The 20,919-nt window shown below is 42.2% G+C and overlaps 1 protein-coding gene across 1 annotated transcript in view; it reads left to right on the top strand.

Moving 5' to 3' along the window:
* Positions 1–8,504, top strand: part of PRKCH (protein kinase C, eta) — a 199,480-nt gene extending 190,976 nt beyond the window's left edge. The window contains exons 13-14 of the mRNA XM_004681808.2: positions 5,952–6,095; positions 7,280–8,504. Coding sequence (XP_004681865.1) covers positions 5,952–6,095; positions 7,280–7,426 — 291 coding nt within the window. The 3' untranslated portion in view covers positions 7,427–8,504. The remainder of the gene's footprint in view (positions 1–5,951; positions 6,096–7,279) is intronic.
* The last annotated feature ends 12,415 nt before the right edge of the window (positions 8,505–20,919 follow it).

Raw genomic sequence — 20,919 nt, 5'->3', positions numbered from 1 at the left:
TTTTCCACTCTGACAGCCTCACTCTTAGATCTTTGCCATCTATAAAGTACTTTTATTGACTCTAGAAAACATCCTATTTCCTTTAGTAAATGTGTCCAGAATCTTTCATGAAATCACTTGATTTTTTTTCTTGGCTGACTTTCTCCTTTGGACCAGAGTCAGGAAGAAGGTCAGCTGAGGTGAGGCAAGTTTCCAGTGTGACTTTAGATACATCAACAAATGATTGCTCTAAACAGCACTGTCACTAACTTGTTTAGCTTGTGGATCCCAGTAGGTGCGGTAGCAAGTAGAGGCTATTTTCTGCAAAAGGATCATACCATCACCAATCACAACAGCAGGAAGGGGTGTTTGAAGAGAGGCCTGGCCTAGGGCAGCAAGTCCCGTATGTCCCTCATGCTACACATCTCCACCCATGGCACCATGAATGATTTCAAATGTGGCACTAAATGTTCTCTAACCCCCCACTTTACTCTCTGAAAAGGGGGTTGTCACCCAAATATTCCACTTCCTTAGCACTGCCTATCACCCTTGGAATAGTCCCTCTCCTGTTTGAACACAGTTAGCCTCCTGTCTACTTCATGAGCCCCCCCCCCCCCCCCCACCCCCCCGCTGCACCCTGGCTTTCTTCTCATGATGCCAGAGGATAGGAGGTCCTTGGGTGGTAGTGGGGTGACTGCCAAGGCTCAAGCCCCACTGAGAGAGGTAGCCGCTGCTCAGCAACTGGACAGGCCCCAGTGCTCCAGAATGTCATTTTCCAAGAGAAGTTGAAAACCTTGACTTTCTTAGGCCTCCCTGGTGGCACGAGGGGTTAAGTCTCAGCACTACCAAGCTATACAGCATTGAATTTGATCCCCAGCCAGGAGGCTGGCCAGCATGGCGCAGCAGACCTCTTCTGCTGTGCCCCAAGCTCTCCTCAGTAGTGTATTTCAGTAGATTCACCTGTTCTGTCCCCACTTTGTCTCTGGTGAGTCCTCTCACCTCCCACATCCATGAACTCTTGTATACACAAATAAATAAAATTTTAAAAAAGAAAAAACTGATGTTCTTGACAAGTAAATTAATTTATAACACACTATGTAGACCAAATGTGCCTGAGCTGGCCTCAATTCTATTTCTCCATAGACTTACCTACCCTCGCAGCTTCTGCTCTCACCTTCTCACCAAACATTGATGTCTCCTGAGTTATATTTCCAATCTTGACCTGCATCCCATGTTTGCATGGGCCGATCATCTCAACATGAATGTCCGCACACCTCAAATGCCAAGCTGAGTTCATCAACCTCCCAAACCTCAGGAAACATTAGAGTTGGTTTTGTTTTCATTCTCCTGACAAATATATAGACAAACACTTCAGGGATAGTGTGGGTTCAGTTTTACACCACTGCAATCTAGCTAATATCTCAGTAAAGCAAGTCACAATTTTTTTATTTCCTGGTGCATACAGAAGTTATGATTAGGCTATAATGTAGTCTATTAAATGTGAAATGGCATTATGAATAATTATGTTCCTTAAGTTAAAAAAATATTATTGCTAAAAATAATCACTAACTGACACTAATCTGTGTCTTTAGCAAATTATTATTTTTTCGCTTGTGGAGAATTTCCTAAGAAAGCACAGTACTGTGATAGAGCAAGGTTACTTCCGCATTGCTGTTACTGCCCCTGCCACCTCACTGCTGGGCTTCTACTACCAACAATACTCGGTTGCTCTCCTTTGTTACCTGTCTCCATTCACCACCACCACCTAAGCCGATAGCCAAGAAGACCCTGTGCCCTGTTTACCCTCCTGTTCCTTGACCCCAGCTTCCGGTAGTGTGAATTGTGTTCCTTCTTCCTATAAGCACTTTAGGACTAGCTCTCAACCTTCCCTTCCTACTAACCAGAAACTCTTCTTTTTGAATTGTCATTGTCATGTCTTCTTAGCTATTGTGTCAACCCTGCCATCAAGCTCTCACCTCTCCACTAGGAACTTATTTACCACACTGCCTAGGGTCATCTCCTAAGCATGGCTACACATTTGTCATTCTCCTCTAAATAGACATTTGATGGATTCTTCTGGCTACCCCACATCCTTGTGTATGCTAGCTCTATCATGCTCTGCGATCCTTCACAAATATACCAGATGTTTGCATGTGTTTGTCATGGACAACTGTTGTTCCTTCATGCCTACTGTGATTATATTCATCTACCACATTTCCCACCAAATACCACCTCTTTGAATTGTTACTTGCCTTTTTACCCTGGTACATTTGCTCAGTCTTTTTTCCCTCACACACTTTGCTATGCTTCCTTTCATTTCATTCAGCTATATAGCAAAAATAACATTTGCTTTCCCTCTACCACCTATCCAACTCAAGTGTCTGTTGATCAGCTCTTTTATGGGGAGCTCTTTTATTTGGGTCTCTCCAGAAAACCTCATGTGCTGTCTTGTATATAGAAGTGCTTTGCAAATTGAAATAAACAATGCTTTAAGTGGAGGCTGTCTATAGCTGAAGAGCTCTAAAGATTAAAAGTTAGTAGCATAATAGAAGTAGGGGACTTTAACACCCTACTAACATCAATTGATAAATCCCCTAGAGGAAAAACCAAGTAGGAAACTAGGAAACATTATACCAAGTGTGCTTAACGGAACATTCCAACCAAAACCAGAATATGCATTCTTCACACATGGAATAATGTGTTATGTGTATCATGTTAAACTATAAAAGTCTCAATAAATTTAATAAGATTAAAAACCAACATATCTTCTGATCAGTGTTATAAAACTAGAAATCAATTACAAAATGACCACAGGAAAAATCAGAAATTTATGAGGACTATACAACATAGTACTGAACCCCACTATTGTGTCAACAAAGAAATCAAAGAAGAAATTGTAAAATACTGCTTTTTATAATTAAATCATTTTATGTAATTTATATGATATTCTTATATTAAGAAGTTAATGCTTTAGAAAATTAAAAGGGATGTGGTAAAAGAAATTTGTAGCACCATAATCTTAACTCAAGAAGCAAGACATATTTCAATCTAACGTTACATATCTAAAGCTGAGACAAAAAGGATAAAGCCCAACGTCTGTTGAAGGAAGGAAATGATAAAAATCAGAGTAGAAATAAATGAGAGACTAAAAAAAAAAAAAAGATCAGTGAGACTAACAACTGATTCTTTGAAAAGATAGAAACAAGCCTTTAACTAAAAAAAGAGACACAAAAGCAGAAATTACTGTGAACATATACACACCAACAAATTGGGCAAACTAGAACAAAGGTATAAATTCTTAGAATCATGAAGAAATAGAAGCTTTTTCCTGTAAGAACAGGAACAAACAGTGGTGCCCATTCTTCCACTTTATTCAACACAGTATTTACCAGAGCAATTAGGTGGGAATATTAAATAAAGGGCATGCAAATTGAAAGAAGTAAAAATTACCACTCTTTGTGGATGCTATGATTTCAAATAGAGAAAACCTAAAAGATTCCAAGGAAAACTGGTAAATAATAAATATAATAAAAAAATAATAAATTCCGTTAAGCTGTAGAGTATGAAATCACTATGCAAAAGGTAGTTGTACTTCTCTACAATAACAGTTATCAGAAAGAAATTTTTAAACAGTGCCATTTACAGTGGCATCAAAAAGAATGGATATCAGCCTATTAGAAGAATGGAAGCTACCATTTGTGAAAACATAGATGCACACTGAGGGTATCACCATACTAAGTGAAATAAATCAGACAGAAAAATCTCATACCATTTCACTTATATGTGGACTTTAATAAACAACCAACCAAAAGCATAAATACAAAGAACAAGTTGGTGGCTGCTGGCGGTATACAAAGTTCTAGTTATAAGAAGAAGTAATCATGGAATGGAATGGAAAGCTTCAGAACTATAGTCAATAATATTGTAAACACATCTATTTTGTTATGGTAATGGTTGTATAATAATATGCTTGCATCATATCTACAATTAAAATGGTTAAAATGGTAACTTTTATGTTGTGTATTGAATGTCTTTTACTATAATAAAGTAGAAGTCAAAACAAAGTTAAAGGATCTATCAGAACCTAAGAAAAAGAAAAAGTAGCAAGCTAGTGAAAGGGTTATTCTGCCTGTCTCCTTTCCAGGGATGCAGTTTTTAAAAGAGGAATAGCTGTGATTTGATCTACTTTTCTTTGAACAATGCCTTTCCTCAGTGCCCCTTGGAAGCTTGGATTCAGTGCCAAGGGCCAGGAAGAATGGGCAAGGTCTCTTGGACACCAGGGCTTATGCCACCCTGGCATCCAGAGCCCTGCAACTGGTCCACTTGTTCAGAAGAACAAGTTGTACCCACACATTCACAAGATGTCCTCTGCCCACATCATTGGCAGGCCTGGGAATTTCCCACAAGCCACCAGGGCCTGTTCTGCCATCCTTGTATCCTTAGTTTTTGCAACATTGGTTTTTGTTAATTAGCACTTAGCCTGGACACTCCTATTCCACCAGGGGTTGTTTCCCATTGACTTTCCTAAGGAGAGAAGCTACTTTTTGTTCTAGGATAGTTTCCTGCTTCTAAGTTGCACAGGCTTCTCCAGAGAGAGCCAAAGCAGCAGGGATTCTGAGTGCTGACATAACTCACACATTTCTGAAATGTGTTGTAGCTTCTAAATCTCTGTTGACACTGTATGTGACCGGAGTGGGGCTGCTGGAGCTTGGGATGTTCCTTTCGCTGTCAGTTCCACCTCCAGCCCGCACCCCTGTGGTCTTTCATTCCTTGTCAATAGGAGAGAGAAGTTTAATGGCCCCATTGTGCCTTCACTATTCACTAGCTTCCCTTTGAAGCCTTGTTTTGTTTAAGTGTTTGAGGAGGTATATAACCTGTTAGCTTGGCTTGGGGGCTTTTGCCCACTTCCTCCACAGGATTATTCTCACTTGAAGCAGTAAGGAGGCTTTGCCACTCTGGACCCTGGCATGGCAGTCACCTCCAAACCCTGTGTTCTTTTTCATGCCTGCACCTTCAATGAGATTTCTTTTACTCTGGAAAGTCTGCTCAAAAGTTATTTGTATGAGCACAGCATAGGAAAGGGGCTTTGGAGACTATGAGTTCTGGGAAATTTGTTTAAATGTAACTTGATTTAAACTGAAAACCCAAACAAAACTTTTTTCTCCAAGGGAACTTTCTATTGATAAATGAGAAATTAAGTTAAGCGTCTTTGAAATTGAAAATCACATTCTGGCCATGGAAAGTGAATTATTCTGTACTAGTCCTTGCAACAATGTGAACAGAAAATCTTTATTGGCCATTCTAAAAGTAAAGTTAACCCAAAACATCTTAATTGGAGCTCAGTTCCAAGGAAATTCTCCAAATGATATAGAGAATTTATACACGCACACTGTTTTGAGTATGTGGCGGTGTTTATTTTAGTTTTGGGTAATTTATACAGTCTTAGTCATGAAACATTTCAAAATGAAAGGGTGCAGGAAAAGGAAGATACTGAAAAACATAAAATAGGATATCTTTGTTGTATGAAAGACTTTCATTCTGCTTTCTGCATTGTCAGGAATCCTGACAGACTAGTCAGATGGCTCAGAAAACAGCACTGTCGTTCCTCAACAGTCAGCTCTCTAAGACGTCAACTCTCTGCAACTGCAGTGTTGCAGAAAGACACCCTGTTCCGTAGGGTTTCTATACAAAAACAAAGGAACATACGTGGTGTTTACCAAAAAGAGAACTAGATCCTTCTGCTTTATTCAAGTGGCCACGTCTAAAGCAGAAGTGGGATAGGCCAGAAAGACAACACAGCAGTTGTGTCCTTGTGCGGTGATTCATGTTGGTCGTACACCCCTAGTTGGAAAATGCAGTTAGTAAGCAAGACCAGCCAGAAAACCTCACACTGCTGCCCTGCCAGAGCGGCAGCCTCCTGTCTTGGGACGCACTGTGGATGCCTGAGTGACTGCCTCTGTTTCCCCTCTCAGTTCATGACCAAAAACCCCACCATGCGCTTGGGCAGCCTGAGTCAGGGCGGTGAGCACGCCATCCTGAGACACCCTTTCTTCAAGGAAATCGACTGGACTCAGCTGAACCATCGCCAGCTGGAACCACCTTTCAGACCCAGAATTGTAAGTGTCTAAGCCATCCCAACACTTCCATCTTTCTTAAAACGTTGCTGTGTCCCCTCCCCAAAAGTTCAGCCTGACCCTTTGCAGGGCAGTCTGGCCTGGCTGCCGCGGCAGCATCTCTCCATGTGCCCAGGGTACTTTCACATGGTCTTACCTCTCACTCTCCCTGGTCCATCCTCCCTGAGCTAAGTTAATGTTCCCTGGGGTCTGAGAGGCCTGCAACTTTCCATTTTTTCTCAAGAGTTTGGCTAACTGAGAAGTCATTGTTCCCAGCCAGTTTCCTCACACTCTTTGGTCAGAGAGCTTTTCCCAAGCCTCCAAGAAAGTATAGACAAGGCATGTGATATTACTCATCTCACAGAGGCTGACTCCTAGGCGGGGAGAGCACAGGTCAGAGCTCAGGCTACTCCATGTTGCTGGAATCTGTCCCCTTGGGCAGCTAAGGGGGAGGGTCCCTTTCCTGAGGGTGGCCATGGTCTAAGAGGTGAGTCACTTCTCATCTCTGAGTCCCAAGATCCACACGGCGAGGACCAAAGGGTACAGCAAAGGTGAAGAGTGAAGTGTCTTTGACTGGGGCAAGAGAAGGAAGAGTTGAGTGATATTGGCAGAAGGATCTTTTCAGCATTGGCTTCTAAAGATGTAAGCACACACTTCATGTGGCTGGCCTGGTCCACCTACGAGGTTAGACATTAGGCCCTGGAGGAAGAGCCATTTCCTAACCATGGAGTCCCCCTGCCAGCTTCTCTGAAATTAGGGAAAACTTTGCCAGACATGTTAGGAATCTGGTGAGTAAATTGAGAGGGATTTGTTTCCAAAAAGTGTTTCAGAAAAACCCTTCACCATGCACACCTGGATAATAACAACTGGTGGGGCCGGTGTGAACTCAGCCTGCACGGACAGGAAGTGTAGAACATCAAGGGGGTGTGAGCTGGCTGCTGACGCTGGCCAGAGCCGTGATCTTCAGTCTGTGCTGGCCTGTGCTGCAGGACCTCCGTGGGATTACCAAGAAATCTGGCTACCAGAGTCCATAATAATTTGCAGTGCTAAATTAGGACAACATGCTGTTTAATTGTAACTGTAAGAAAATAAAAGCTTCTGAAGTTCTGCAGAGAAGTTCTCTGAACTCACTGGAATAGGCTAAGTCTTACATACAGAAAGTGTGACCCTTGTTTTCTTTTTTACAGAAATCCCGAGAAGATGTCAGTAACTTTGACCCTGACTTCATAAAGGAAGAACCCGTCTTAACTCCCATTGATGAGGGACATCTCCCTATGATTAACCAGGATGAGTTTAGAAACTTTTCCTTTGTGTCTCCAGAATTGCAACCATAGCCTTATGAGGCATGAGAGGAGGTATGAGAATTAAAAGGGCCAGAGATTTTCCTTTGTGGGGAACTCCCCTACATGGACCATAGAACATGGCCCTTACCTTCCAGGAGCAGATGGAGAGCGATGAAGGACAGGCCTTCATGAGACCAACTATTTCAAATCTTGAGCACTGGAAACTGTTGATACAAAGTGAGACTGGATGAAGAAATGTACATCTCATCCTAGGCGTTACTGTGGCTAATTCTGACTTAAGAAGTTGACAGGCGCCAAAAGGAGAGAAGAAATATGTGAATAAAAAAACTAGATCCTAGAAATTCTGAGCCAAATAGGCTACTTACTAAAGAGACAAAACTTTGTGTGGAGCTTTCTATGCTCTTCTTTAATCAATGGGCCCCGATGCATGTAGTACTCAGGATGTCTCTAAACTCTCGTGAAGAATTTACAGATAAGGAAACGATGGCTTGCAAGTAGAATGATTTATGCCGAAGAAACAAAAAATGGTATCCATAAAACTCAACTTCAAGCCCAGTCTTGGAAACAGATGTTGGACACCAGGGCCACTGCCACAGCTTGTTCTCTGATTCCTCTTTCATTGACAGATATTTATTGAATGCCAGTGAGAAGGTGCCACAATATCTAGTATAAACAGATTTGTGTTTGCAAAGCTTTCCTCGTAGAATCCATTAGTGTACTGGAACGGCGTTTGCATTCTGTGAAATGCCTCTCCGTGCCGCCCAGGTCCTACTTCTTTGTCTGCGCTTGACTTCTCCCAGGAGGATCACTGCTACACAGCACTAGCTGCACAATCAGCAGGCGACCCTAAGGGATCTCGCTACTGTGATCTGGGGGATCTCCTCGTGGGGTGTCCGGTTGTTCTGGGTGCATCAGTGAAGAGTCACATGCCGTTTGTTTCAGTGACCAGACTGACAGCTTATACATTATCAGTTATTTAAGTTATATGTTAAAGAGACAAAGATGTTTGTTTGGTTTGCATTTTAAAAGTAAAGCGCTCTTATAAGCAGGACATTTACCACAGACAAACTGTATAGTATGTACCCCAATACGCAAATGAAGAATTTTATCCAGCTGGCAATAAATGCATTTTGTAGCAAAAGGAACTGGCTGTCTAGAAGAATTTTTCCCATCCCACTGTGAGAGTAAAGATCTAACTAAATTAAAAGCTTTGAGCAGAATGGGTAGAACTATTAACTTAAAGCAAATTCCAGAAGGGAAAGTTGGCCTACCTTCCTGTGTATATCCCTTAACTGGACTTCACCTCAGACACAAAAAACCAAAACTTTGGTTCTGATCCAGAACAGTGACAGCTAAGCATTGCTACAACAGGCTGAGCTTGAAACCTTTGGTGGCTAGACATGTTTCTCATTCACACAGAGTACAATTCATGTTCGCTGGCCCTTTTCTGTCTTGCAGCCCCAAGGATGCCATAGCAAAGGAAGAGAGACAGTGAAGAGGTACTTGCTGCTTGTTTACTTCTCTTGGGAGTAAAGTGTGTGTGGGGGGGGAGGCATCACACATGACTTTGCTCACATTTGATGGGCTCCTTCCAACTACACAGCAGGCTGGGAGTTCTGGCTGGTCTTGTCAGTCTCTGTCAGGGGTTCGTTTTTGCAGTCTGAGGTGAAACATGACTGGAGCACATAGAGCCCAAGGCTTGTTTAGCACTGGCACGCACCTCTGTGACTGCCCTCCACCTTCACAGTTCCCACCACCACATGTCCAGTATAAATGCCTTGGTCCATTTTACTTACAACCAATTAACCGTCCAAAGGTTTGGAACTCAGTAAGCAGTAGATATAGTTGGATCTTCTGTTCTCTGCGGGGTTGATTAGCTGGTTGATATGGTTTACTCCACACAGAGTAAAAAAACACAAAGAATAAAGTACACCCCTGTTCACTTAGGAAGTCCATCCCCATAGCCCTGCAGTGGGTCCAAATGTTCTCTCTGATGAGGCTATGTAATCAAGTAGCAGCTTCCTTCTACACAGTCTGTCTTAAGCTTGCTGTCTGGGCCTGCCAATTTAGTTGTCTTTTTTTTTTTTTCAGGTTAACTATCAGATGGCCAGTGATTTTACTGATAAGATTTCTAGTGTCTCTTCTATGCCCTTCTTTTATATGTAAGGAGAGAGGCAGTACAGAACATGGGCCTAAAATCCAGTCTCCATCTCCAGGGTAGAGCTCTCCTTCACACCTCTCACCACCTCCCAAACTCTGCAGCCTTCTGAGGACCACCAGGCTGCCTCCTGCCTTCCTGAGCAGACTGGCTGCAGGCTGGTGGCAAGACATTCGAGCAGCAGGTGCTAAGCCAGCTGGTTCTGGCCAGTTCCTGAATTCAGTGGGCAGAGTGGAGGTCAAGATGAGGTCGCACCAACCCTTCCTTATCATAGGACTCTCTTGCCTCTTTGATAACCCTTAGACCAACCTTATCACCCTGTCCTCCTTCCCATCCAGCCCTAATCCTGATCCTCAGAGCTCCTCCTCCCCAAGCCATCCCACGCTAACCTAAATGCCTACACCAGGGCAGATGGTCTTGAATGTTGGAAAGGAGAATGACTACAAAGGGTTTGCTCTGAGATGCTCATCAGGCTTTGACTTAGTAATGGCAAACATTTGTTGCCTTTTTCTTATGATGGCCATGTTGCAAGTATTTTTTCATTGACTATCCCTTCACTGTAAAGTTGTGGGAAACAGGTATGGAGAAATTAATTTATCCAAAATCACACAACTGAAACAGTAGGGTCAGGATTTGGACTGTTTCATTCCAGAGTCTCTGGTTAGCGTAATTTGGCAAGATTCTATTCAAGTCATTTCTATATTTCCTACTTGTGTGGGGTTTTGAAACTAAAGGGTATAAACTAAGATTTGCAGGCACAGAAGATAAACTGCCAACAGGGCAGGATAGTATTAGTCATCCATTGTAGAGCCATTTATCAGCAGTGAGATTATGGGATTTGCATATCAAGCACCAGGAACTGCCAACCCTCCTTAAGGGGGCTGGGGCAGGCCAGAGTGAAGCAACCTGGACTTGGGCCTCCTGGGAGGAGGAAATAGTATGGATACACTGGTTCCCATAAATCTGTCTGAAGCCTTACAGTAACCTCTAAGCCTTGAGGGCGGGAGTTCAGTCCTTTTTTCTTTCCTCCTAAAGGAGTTTTTTCTTGTTGCAGTGACTTCCTCAGTGCCTCCTCCCACTTCCTCAGTGCCTCCTCCCCTCCCCACCCTTATGTCCCCTGCTTCAAGTGGCATCACCAAGAAGGGAGTGCTTAGTCTGGGGCCCACCCGCTGCTGTGGGTTTACAGCTATGGAGCTAATGTGCCTTGGTAGCAAAGAAATGAGCAAAAATAAAAGCTCCCTGTTTACCATGTGTTGACCTTAATTGGGTACATGTTGCCTTGCAAATATTCTAGCCCTGAATTTGCTGTGGCCATTTCACAGGCCAGTGCCATGAAGCCCTAGGCCTTTCTTCCTAGGTTTGACTGTCCTTGTGGCTTACTCAGGCAGTGCTGGTCTAAAGTGACTAGCCAGCATACTGGGATTGCACCCCTGAGTCACACTGGGTGCTATAACTTCTCCTTTGACGTCATTTGAGGATAAGACTGGGACACAGCCTTAGACTCTCACAGGAAGTGAGCCCGGTGGTTGTATATTGCCCTGGATTGAGAGGGGACCAGAGTGCAGTTACACATGGGACTTCATAGTCTCCTTTCCTTCCTGGGTTGAATTGGAACCCAAGCCAAGGGTGTCACTCTCAGCTTCATGCTGTCCCTCGCCCCTTCCCTCCCCCTTCCCTCCCCTCTGCAGTCCCTAGGGTATAGCACACAGGCTCTGTTCTACCTCCTCCAGCCTTTGATTCTCAGAGCCCAGTCATCCCATAGCCAGTTTTCCAGCCACCAGGACATCATAAAATCCTGATTTGCATATAAACAGCAGCTCCTTACCCTGTACATCTGCCTCTTCCCCATAACCCTGTAGCAGCCAACATGAACAACTAAGTCCCACCCTGCTTACACTGCCAACCTCAGGTCTGGGAGGCCAGAGGTCACAGCAAGGCCTATGATTTGTCACCTCCTGTGTGCTGCTGAGGAAAGGTCACCACCCCCTCCCTCCCCCCCCATCACGATGTTCTCATTGGTGAACTGGAAGGGGGAAGGGCACCTGTCCACCTGATGCTATCACTGCAGGGATTAGCCGTGAGCACCATGGCAGGCACTTACCACAGGCCTGGGTTGTAGAAAATGTTGAGCTCATGGTAGTCGTGACTGCTTTCAGCTACTCCAGAGAACAGAGGGTGGCAATTGCTACCTGCCAGACTGTGGGCAAGTGGGTGCCATGTTCTTCAGGCCACCTGTCTCACCTGAGGGGGGTGTTCTGCCTGCTCCAACTTGGAGGAGTTTTACTTTTCAACTAGTTGACTGCAGACCTTTCTCAGGGCACTCTTTTCAAAATTTCTCCCAGGATGTTTTACGCCCAACCTGCCCCGATTGGCAGGTAGGATCAATTAAGCTTAGAACTCCTACCCCTCTCACCACTCCCCAAACACTATCACTTGGATTTCATCCCAGTCTATTCATTGCAACCTTCACACCCCAGTTCACTCAAAACAGGAGAGGTGAAGAAATAGCTATCGTTTCCTGTAATAGTTTCTTCTCTCAAGGCTTTTAGGAGTTTTGTTCTGGATTTAACCAGGAAGTACATTGAATTCACTTCTCACCCAACAATGGAGGAAGCACATCTTAACCCTGCTGCCTGGTAGATCCCTTCTGTGCCTCGAGGTGGGGTGGAACAATTTAGAGACAGGGCAGGTGCTCGAGAGGCTCCTTGAGTCCTGGATACCTGAGAACTTGAGGCCAGAGGGAGAACCAAGGCTTTTCTTCCTAAGTCAAGAAAACTGAAGAAGTGTTCTAGTAAAACTAGAGACGCATAGACCTGTGTCTGCCAGCTGGAATCTGAGCCGGAGACCCCTGCCTTTATACAGCCCCCTTGTTGTGCCACCTGAAGTTTTTAACTCACAGAATTTATTCTTCTAGGGGCTGGGGACATAACAGAAGAATCTAGACAAAGTGAGGATTACGCAGGCACTGGGGATAGTCAGACATTCAAGTGGGTTGGGAGATTGAGATAAGAAACTCTCTGAAGACATTTCAAATCAGAAGCCAGGGCTAGTCTAGCCACCATTTGACCTGACAATGTCAGAGTAACCTGTACAGTCCTTCAGATTCTTCCCAGATTGTGCTCTCCTGACTAAAAGAGCAAGCAGAGCTGTGACCAGCTGCTTACTACTCTGCACAGGCAGCACCATCACTTGGATTTCCTCCCTGGCCCCCTCTGTTCAACCTTCGCACCCTGCCACACCCACAGGCCCTCCCTGTTACCCTCCAGGGCAAAGTGCCCTTCAGTCCCCACAGGTCACCTGTCCTGAAAACCACTTTCTCATAGCTCATATCTGATTGACTTTCATATTTCTCATGCTTGTGCATATATGGAGAGAAAAGGAACTTTCTAAAATTAAGATCAGCATAAGGTCACAAGAAAGAAAACTCCCTTCTAGCAAGTAATAAGAAAGCCCTTGTGAATTTCTCAACTTCCCATTTTTTTCCTCTGAGAAAATGATTCAAGACAAAGTGTTTACAATAGTCATTGATAAACTGAGTTGTGGCTCAACATAGATAAGCAGATTGTATAAGCAGGTGAGCACAGGCAAAATTGCAGAACAGAGTTATTTAAACAGTGACTTGTGAGCATGGGGAGGGTATTGATCATTAAGTCTGGACAGGGCTTCATAATGAAGTCTGGAAAGTAATTTTGCTTCTTCCTTGATGGTTACTAGGTTGATCAGGCATATGTGACAGGCTTCAAGTACCTGAGCTTCCACCACAGGCATGACAAAGTTGCAATTCCTTGTGGCCCAGCTGGATTCAGTGAACAATGATACCCATAGCATGGTGATTAAGTCTGGAGTAGTGTTTTGTAACTGTGGGTAACCACTGCTCCCCTGAAATTCACAACTTTCATACCTTCCTTTAATCGTATTTAAGTTCCCAACATTCAGCATTGTGACCAAATAGAAAAATCCCACAATGAGATAAAATGCCACCTTGTTTTCAAAATATAAGTGTCCCCCTCCCTGGGCATTCATATATAAAAGAGCAAACTAGAGCTTAGAGATCCAGTCACTTGTTAAGCTCATACTTGCTTAGTGTTAAGTGTATGCCAGGCATGTTCTCTTGGCTGGGAAACTAGAGTGAAAAAAATATCCAAAGATACCAGCGTTTGTGGTATGTACATCCTCGTCTAGATTTTACACTGTTTCCTGGGCACTTCCTGTTTGAACCCTTGGCACCTGGCACATTGTGGGCGCTTCAGTGTGTACTCTGAGTGATACAATCAAAGCTGGGTGTCAAACACACACTTTGGGATTCCAAAGATAGTACTGAACAGCACTAGGCTAGAATAAATTTAAGAAACACGTGTAACTTCTGCTTGGGCTTGGAAAAGCTAATTATATCAAGAAAAGATGGAAATGATAGGATTTGAGAGCACAGCTAAAACCTAAGGCAGAGGTAAAGAGTAAACTCAATATATATATCCATCTGACACATTCTAGGATTGATGAGACCTTTTCCCAAGGGAAGGAAACCCCACAACAAAACAGCTCCCGCCATCCTTGTGCTTCCAGTCTATGAACAAACAGCAGCAGAGCATTGCTATTGCCCCCAAAGTAAACACATGCTCTTAGGCTCTAGCGTTCCAACTGGCATGTCTCCTGTGGGAACAATGAGACCCACTGAACTGTGCCATATTAGACTGCACTTGGAAAGCTCAACTCAGATCTAGACATCAGCACAGAGAGATACAAAACTCATTCATATTCACAGCAGAGGAAACTGAGTGATGAAGGGACACAGACCACAGACACAACAGCTAGTAGGTAAACTGGCGGCCACCTGCGAAGAACAGGCAGGATAACAGCATAACCACAACATAAGCACACAAAGAGCTATTGTGGCCGTTAAGGCTACTCCCTCATGTTTCCGGCTCTCTCCCTCCTGGACAGGTCCCTGGGTGGCTGAGTGAATGGGCAGGCGAAGCCACACAAATAGTCCTAGACAATGATTTAAGAGCAGAATGATGTGCAACATGAGCAAGCCAGAAAACCCAGGGCTGCTAGAGAGATTTTCCTCCAATGTATGACCAGGTAGAGAGATGAGAATGGACTCTGATGGCCTGGTCCCTAAGTGGCCAGTGTGAATTGAGTCCTCAGACAGCCCTGGATGAGCAGTTTATACAAGCAGCAAATTATTATTTGTATTATGTTTAAGTCTTTTACTACGGTGGCAGTTTGTTATACTGACTAATATGCCTGCCAGTGGGGGAGGGACAATCTTCTGGTAATTTCCAGTGCTCAAGATTAGAAGTAGGGTCATGTTAGACTATAATGGAGGTTATGGAATTTATTTGCACATAAAAATGAATATTTTTCACAAGACACTTAAATGTACAATCAGCATCCTTGAGTGGGAAGGAATTCACCACTGGAAATTTCCAGAGTCTTACAACCCTTGTATGATGGGCAGGAGGTCAGATTGAATGATCACAGAGCAGGGTCTTCCAGTCCCAAGGAAATGTCATACTACAGTCTGAAAGGAGTTTTGCAAACACATTGTCATTGTGCTGCTTCCCCGGACCACTGGGGCAACCATGGAGTTGGCGCACCTTTATGTTTCTATTGGCCACATTCCCAGGCCCTCACAGTTTTCACTGTACCACACAGTCAAGCACCTGTGTTCAGCATTGCCATGGGGTTCAGCAAGTATGTAGAAACGCATAACTGCTCAAATGGCAAAGAGACCAAGCAAATGGTAAAGGTTCTCTTAACTGATCATTATGCAGAGTGATAAAGAGTCCTCTGGGACTCCGTCTGCATCATTAGTAGACATTCGGAAACCTCTGAAGTTCACCTGTATTTGTTTGTTCCTCTCATCAGGTTTATTCCACCTTCCAGGAATAAGAGCTAGACATCTCTCCAACAATATAGAACTCCAACCTAATCTTCTCTGGGAAGATATGTGTTGAAAGAAAGCTCTGTTTGGAAAGCTGGGAAGAAATGTGATTTTTAGCATCAAATACTGGGTTTGAGGGCTGACCCTATTTTCTGGTGGTTTGCTGGAGTCAGTGCACAAAAAACTGATTATACACAGCTCTTCCCAAGTTGGGGTCCAGGGAGCTCACAATAGTAGCTTAAAATTAGCCTCAATAGAAGAATTTATATCATGAAATTAGCAAATGCTACAAATCAATGTTTTGTTTTTGTTTTTTGACAACCTACCCCTGGGAATAGTGACAAAATTATGGTCTTCAGAGCCTGGCTGAGCTGGGTTTATCCTGGCTATGCTTCTATTCTACTAAATGTGGCTATGGGGAAGGATTATTAAAACATCTTTGAATCATAAGTTGCTTGTCTTTAAAGTGGGGATGATAATGAAAATCAAATTATTAACTATCTTATAGGGTAGTGTGGGATTCAATGAGATCACATCACAGTTCACTAACTAAATTCCTTCACTTTAGGGCATAATAGACAACTCCCAAGGATTAAAAAAGAACTCCCCTGATTCATTACCTTTTCAATGTAGAAACCCTTCATAGAAGATTCCCAGCCTCATGTCCCATTGGCTGATATCTGGATCAAGACAGTACTAAAGGAGGCTCCCCAAATCCTCTCTTCCCATGGACACTCCAACTATATAGCTGCATAGAACTTTCTCTGAAAGCTAGGCAGAAACTAGTTGAGTAACTCCTAGACTCTGAGTGAAAAAGATAAGAATAACATCAGAACAGGTGGAAGAGTAAGAATAATTGCTATAAATCCCATGCCTACTGTGATTCTGCACAAATAGGAGGGAGCTTTTCCCTTAAGAGTGAAAGGTTTGGGTCCATCACCTGGTACTCCAACTTAAGAGGTAAGGCCCCCAAAACATCTCGCTGTGGAAGCCAACAGGACTTGTATCCTGTTGTATCCTGTTAGACTACAATGAATCAAGAAACAGGCTGCATGGATGTCCTAGGCCAGACCCTGGACACAGTGAAGAAACAGAAGGGTATTTTGCTGCATTTCCCCATTTATCATTTGAAAAAGATCTAAAACTCCTGCCAAAGGAACAAGCTTCTACTTAATATACTTCTAGGGGCCAACTGCTATAATGTCCAAATATGGGGACGTCTGCTGCAAAACATCTTCATGCTTTCTCTCTGACCGAATGAAAGTCACCAATGTCATTAAGCAAGAAGTGTGGGTCTATTTTTGGTGTCCTAGCTTTTATGACTACTGTCTAGAGGATCTTGATATCATGTTTCCAATGGTCAGTTGGACAGTGCTCACAGGTTCAATGGGACAGTACCAAGCAAAGAAATGGTTGTGAGTTGTCTATCCTCCCCAGGACAGAATTCAGAGGAACAGATAGAATGCCCATCTCCCAGTCTTCCCCCCAAAGATGTGTATTAAAATCTTTTAAATGCTGCTGCCCTAAGGTCTAGTTTCTCATCAGCCTATATCCAGGTGTTGACAGAGAGCCTCCCCTTTTGCTAACAGGTATCATCATACCTGTAACTACTGGAAGCTCCTAGTAGCCATCCATTAGTCATTCCCGATAGTTGAGATTGGCCAATCACAAAGGTTTTAGAGTCAATGAAGAATTAAGGGCAGGGCTGAAAATAAGTTTCATCTCCTACAAGAAGCCACTCCATCAAGACAAGAGAAAATGGATATTTTGTCTAATGCATGGAACACCAACACAGAGTGCAAAGGAAACACAGAGTGCAAAGGAAAATGAAGAAATAAGAATATTTTCAAAACAAAAGAACAAGCTAAAATTTCAGGAAAAGCCTGTAGTGAAAAGGAGGTAAATAACTTTTTATAGGTAAACAAATTACCTAATGAAGTATTCAAAATAATAAACATACCCACCAATGTGAGCGGAGCAGTACACGAGCAAAGTGATGGAAACAAAGAGATGAAAAACATAAAAAAGTAATAAAAAAATCAGAGCTGAAGAATAAACTGGCATGAAAGTTTATATAGAGAAATTCAGTAGCACAAAGAATATATGAGGTATAATAGAAAACAGAAAACTCAAACACAGTCATTTTTTTCCAATCACAGCAGTAAAAAAAAAACAAAAACTTAAGAGTAAAAGTAGCTTAGGGTCATATGGGACATCAAGCAACCCAATATTTGTGTTAGAAAGGCCCCAGAAAGAAAAGAGAATGAGAAGGTTAGAAAATACAATCTGACTAAAACCTTCTAGCCTGGGTAAGGAAATACATATATATGGGAATCCCAGAGATTTCCAAATAAGATGACTTGAAAGTTATTCACACCAAAACACATTATAATTCAGTTCTCAAAAGTTAAAGAGAAGTAGAGGATCTTAGAAGTAGCAAGAGCAAAACAATTTGTTACATACAAGGGAATCTGTAACACCATCCCCTCAGTTCCCCAGCCCCCACTCCATGAGATTATCAGCAAATTGTTTAGGAGGAATTTTGCAGGTCAGAAGGAAGTGGCAAAATATGTTCAGAGAAAAAAAAAAACTTCCCACCCAGGATTCTTTTGAGTTGTTATTCAGAATTCAAGGAGAGTGGAAATAATTTTCCAAGAGAAGCAAAAGCTAAAGATGTTCATTATCACTAAACTAGCCTCATAAGAAATGTGAAAGAGACTTCTTTAAGCTGAAGTGAAACGTGATAATTAATACCAGGAAAACATATTGAAGTGTAAATTTACAGGTAAAAGGAGATGTATGGTTAATTTCAGAATAAACTAGTGTTGTAATGTTGGTATGTTAATCACTTATAAATCTGCTATGAAGTTTAAAAGTAAAAAAGGAGTAAAAATAGTCATAAGTAAAATATGTTAATAGTAAACAAGATCTAAGAATGTGAATTGTGAAATATCAAACACATATAATATGGGGAAGCATAAAAATTTAGAATACGTTCAAGTTTTATATTATCAACTTAAACAGGCTGTAAGTAAATGAGTTGTTTTATGGTAATCACAAGGCAAAAACCTATCATATAGTAAACACACAAATGATAAAGGAATCTAAATATACTGTAGAAAGTCACCAAATCACAAAAGAAGACAAGAGAAGGAACAAAGAAATTGCAAGGTAACTAGAAAATATAATGGCAATAAGTCTCTACTTATCAATAATTACTTTAAATGTAAATGGACTATATTCTTGAATCAAAAGACAAATAGTGATTGAATAGATGAAAAACAAGCAAACATTAAGATCCAATTCTGCTTCTTTTACATATAAGACTCATTCCAGCTTTAAGGACATGTACAAACTGAAAGTGACAGTCTGAAAAAAGATATTGCATTCAAATGGAAACCCAAAGAAAACTGCAATAGTCATATTCTATCAGAAAAATAGACTTTAATAGAAAGACTAAATAGAGACAAAAAAAGGCATTGTATAATTATAAAAGATTTGATCCAATAGGAGGCTACAACATTTGTAAATATGTATATAACCAACATAGGAACACATGGCAATTATTAACATACCTAAAGGAGTAATAGATTAACTTAGCAATAGTAGGGAACTTCAATACCCTATTGTCATCAATAGATATATTGGGACAAAAAATTAAAAAGAGGGCCCTCCCTGGTGGCGCAGCGGGTTGAAGCACTGCACTGAGAAGCTAAAGCCACTTCCGCATGAGTTCGATTCCCGCCTGTCCCGAAGGAGACCACATGGTGCGGCAGACTTCTCCTGGCCCGCCTGCTGCTCCCCTCAGCAGTGTACTTCTTTGCTCTGCCTGTTCTGCTCTCCGCTCTGTCTCTGGTGAAGCCTCTCACCGCCCCTGAGCCTCTGGCCTGTACCCCAGTTCTCTATGTACAAATAAATAAATTTAAAAAAAAAAATTAAAAAGAAATATTGGACTTAAAATATGTTAGATAAAAACAAGAAAATATACTTTCTTCTCAAGTGCATGTGGAATAATCTCCAGCATAGATTATGCATAAGGGCACAAAAAAAGGTCTAAATTTATAAAGGTTGAGATCATATCAAACAACTTTTGTAATGACAATAGTTTGAAACTTGAAACTTGAAATCAATTACAAGAAGAAAACTGGAAAATTCACAAATATGTGGAGATTAAACAAGATGTTCCTGAACAACCAATGAGGTGGAGAAATCAGGAAAATGCCTTGAGATAAATAAAAATGGAAATACACTGAAAAACAGATTGCAGGAAATATGATTCCAAGAGAAATTTTCATGGAGATAAGAACCTACTTTAAGAGACAAGAAAGACCCCAAATAAACAACCTTACTTTAAACTGGAAATAGAATGAAGTTCTGAAGGCAAAAGTTAGAAAAAATATAATAGAAAGATCCATGAAAATTATATATTTGCCAAATATATATTGAGCAAAGATCAAAATATGTAAAGAACACACACAACTTAGTAGAAAATAATCAGGTTTCTTAAATATAGAAAGGATCCTAATGAACATTTTCCCACAGAGGAGCCTAATTAACCTTTTCCCACACACTTACAAATTGCCAGCAGGTACATGAAAGGTGCTTAACATCACTAGTCCTTAGGGAAATGCAAATCACAGTCAGATAACACCTCACACCTGTTAGAACAATTATCATCAAAGGCAAGAGATAACAAGTGCCGGGAGGATGTGAAGAGGGAACATGTGTGTACTGTTAGTGGGAGTATAAATTAATACAGCCACAATGAAAAACAGTAGAGGGGGTCCTCAGGAAATTGAACACCCCATGATCCAGCATCCCACTGTGGGTTATTTGTCTGGAGGAAACAGTCACTATCTTGCATATATATCTGCACTCCCATGCTCACTGCAGCATTGTTAACAATAGCCAAGACATGGAAACTTCGATGTCCACTGACAGACGGATGAATAGGATGTCCCACACACTCACGTATGTGTGCAATGTAATTCAGTCATAAAGAAATTGCTCCCATAAAATGGAAGGAAATCCTACCATTTGTGACATGGAGAGACACTGAAGGCATTAGGCTAAATGAAATAAGTCAGACTGAGGAAGACAAATATTGCATGATCTTACTTTTTTAGGAAACCTGAAAAATCCTGAACTTTACACAGACAACAGATTGCTGGTGTGAGACATGGGTGGAGAGTGGGTGAAATGGGCACAAGTTGCCCAAGGCAGACAACAGGGTAAAGCACTGGTGCTTCCCGCCCAGTGCTGTGTTTCTGAGAATAAGCCAGAACTGCTTCAGTGTGAACATGGTTGGTTTCTGTTCAGACCAGCAGGACAGATGGGCAGAGAGCAGAGCAGGAGAGCAGAGAAAATGTCTTTGTCAAAGGCAGGACAAAGCAAGCTCAAGTCCTTTCTCAACGGGGAGCCTGTTAGGGTAATCAGGCCAGTCATGCACTTCCTAGATGACCTGAGCTGCCTGCCTGC

The sequence above is a fragment of the Condylura cristata genome, unplaced genomic scaffold (assembly GCF_000260355.1).
Source record: "Condylura cristata isolate star-nosed mole 26May11 unplaced genomic scaffold, ConCri1.0 scaffold00013, whole genome shotgun sequence".
Taxonomy (NCBI): domain Eukaryota; kingdom Metazoa; phylum Chordata; class Mammalia; order Eulipotyphla; family Talpidae; genus Condylura; species Condylura cristata.
Note: the sequence above shows the minus strand (reverse complement) of the source record. Positions and strands in the feature narration are given on the sequence as shown.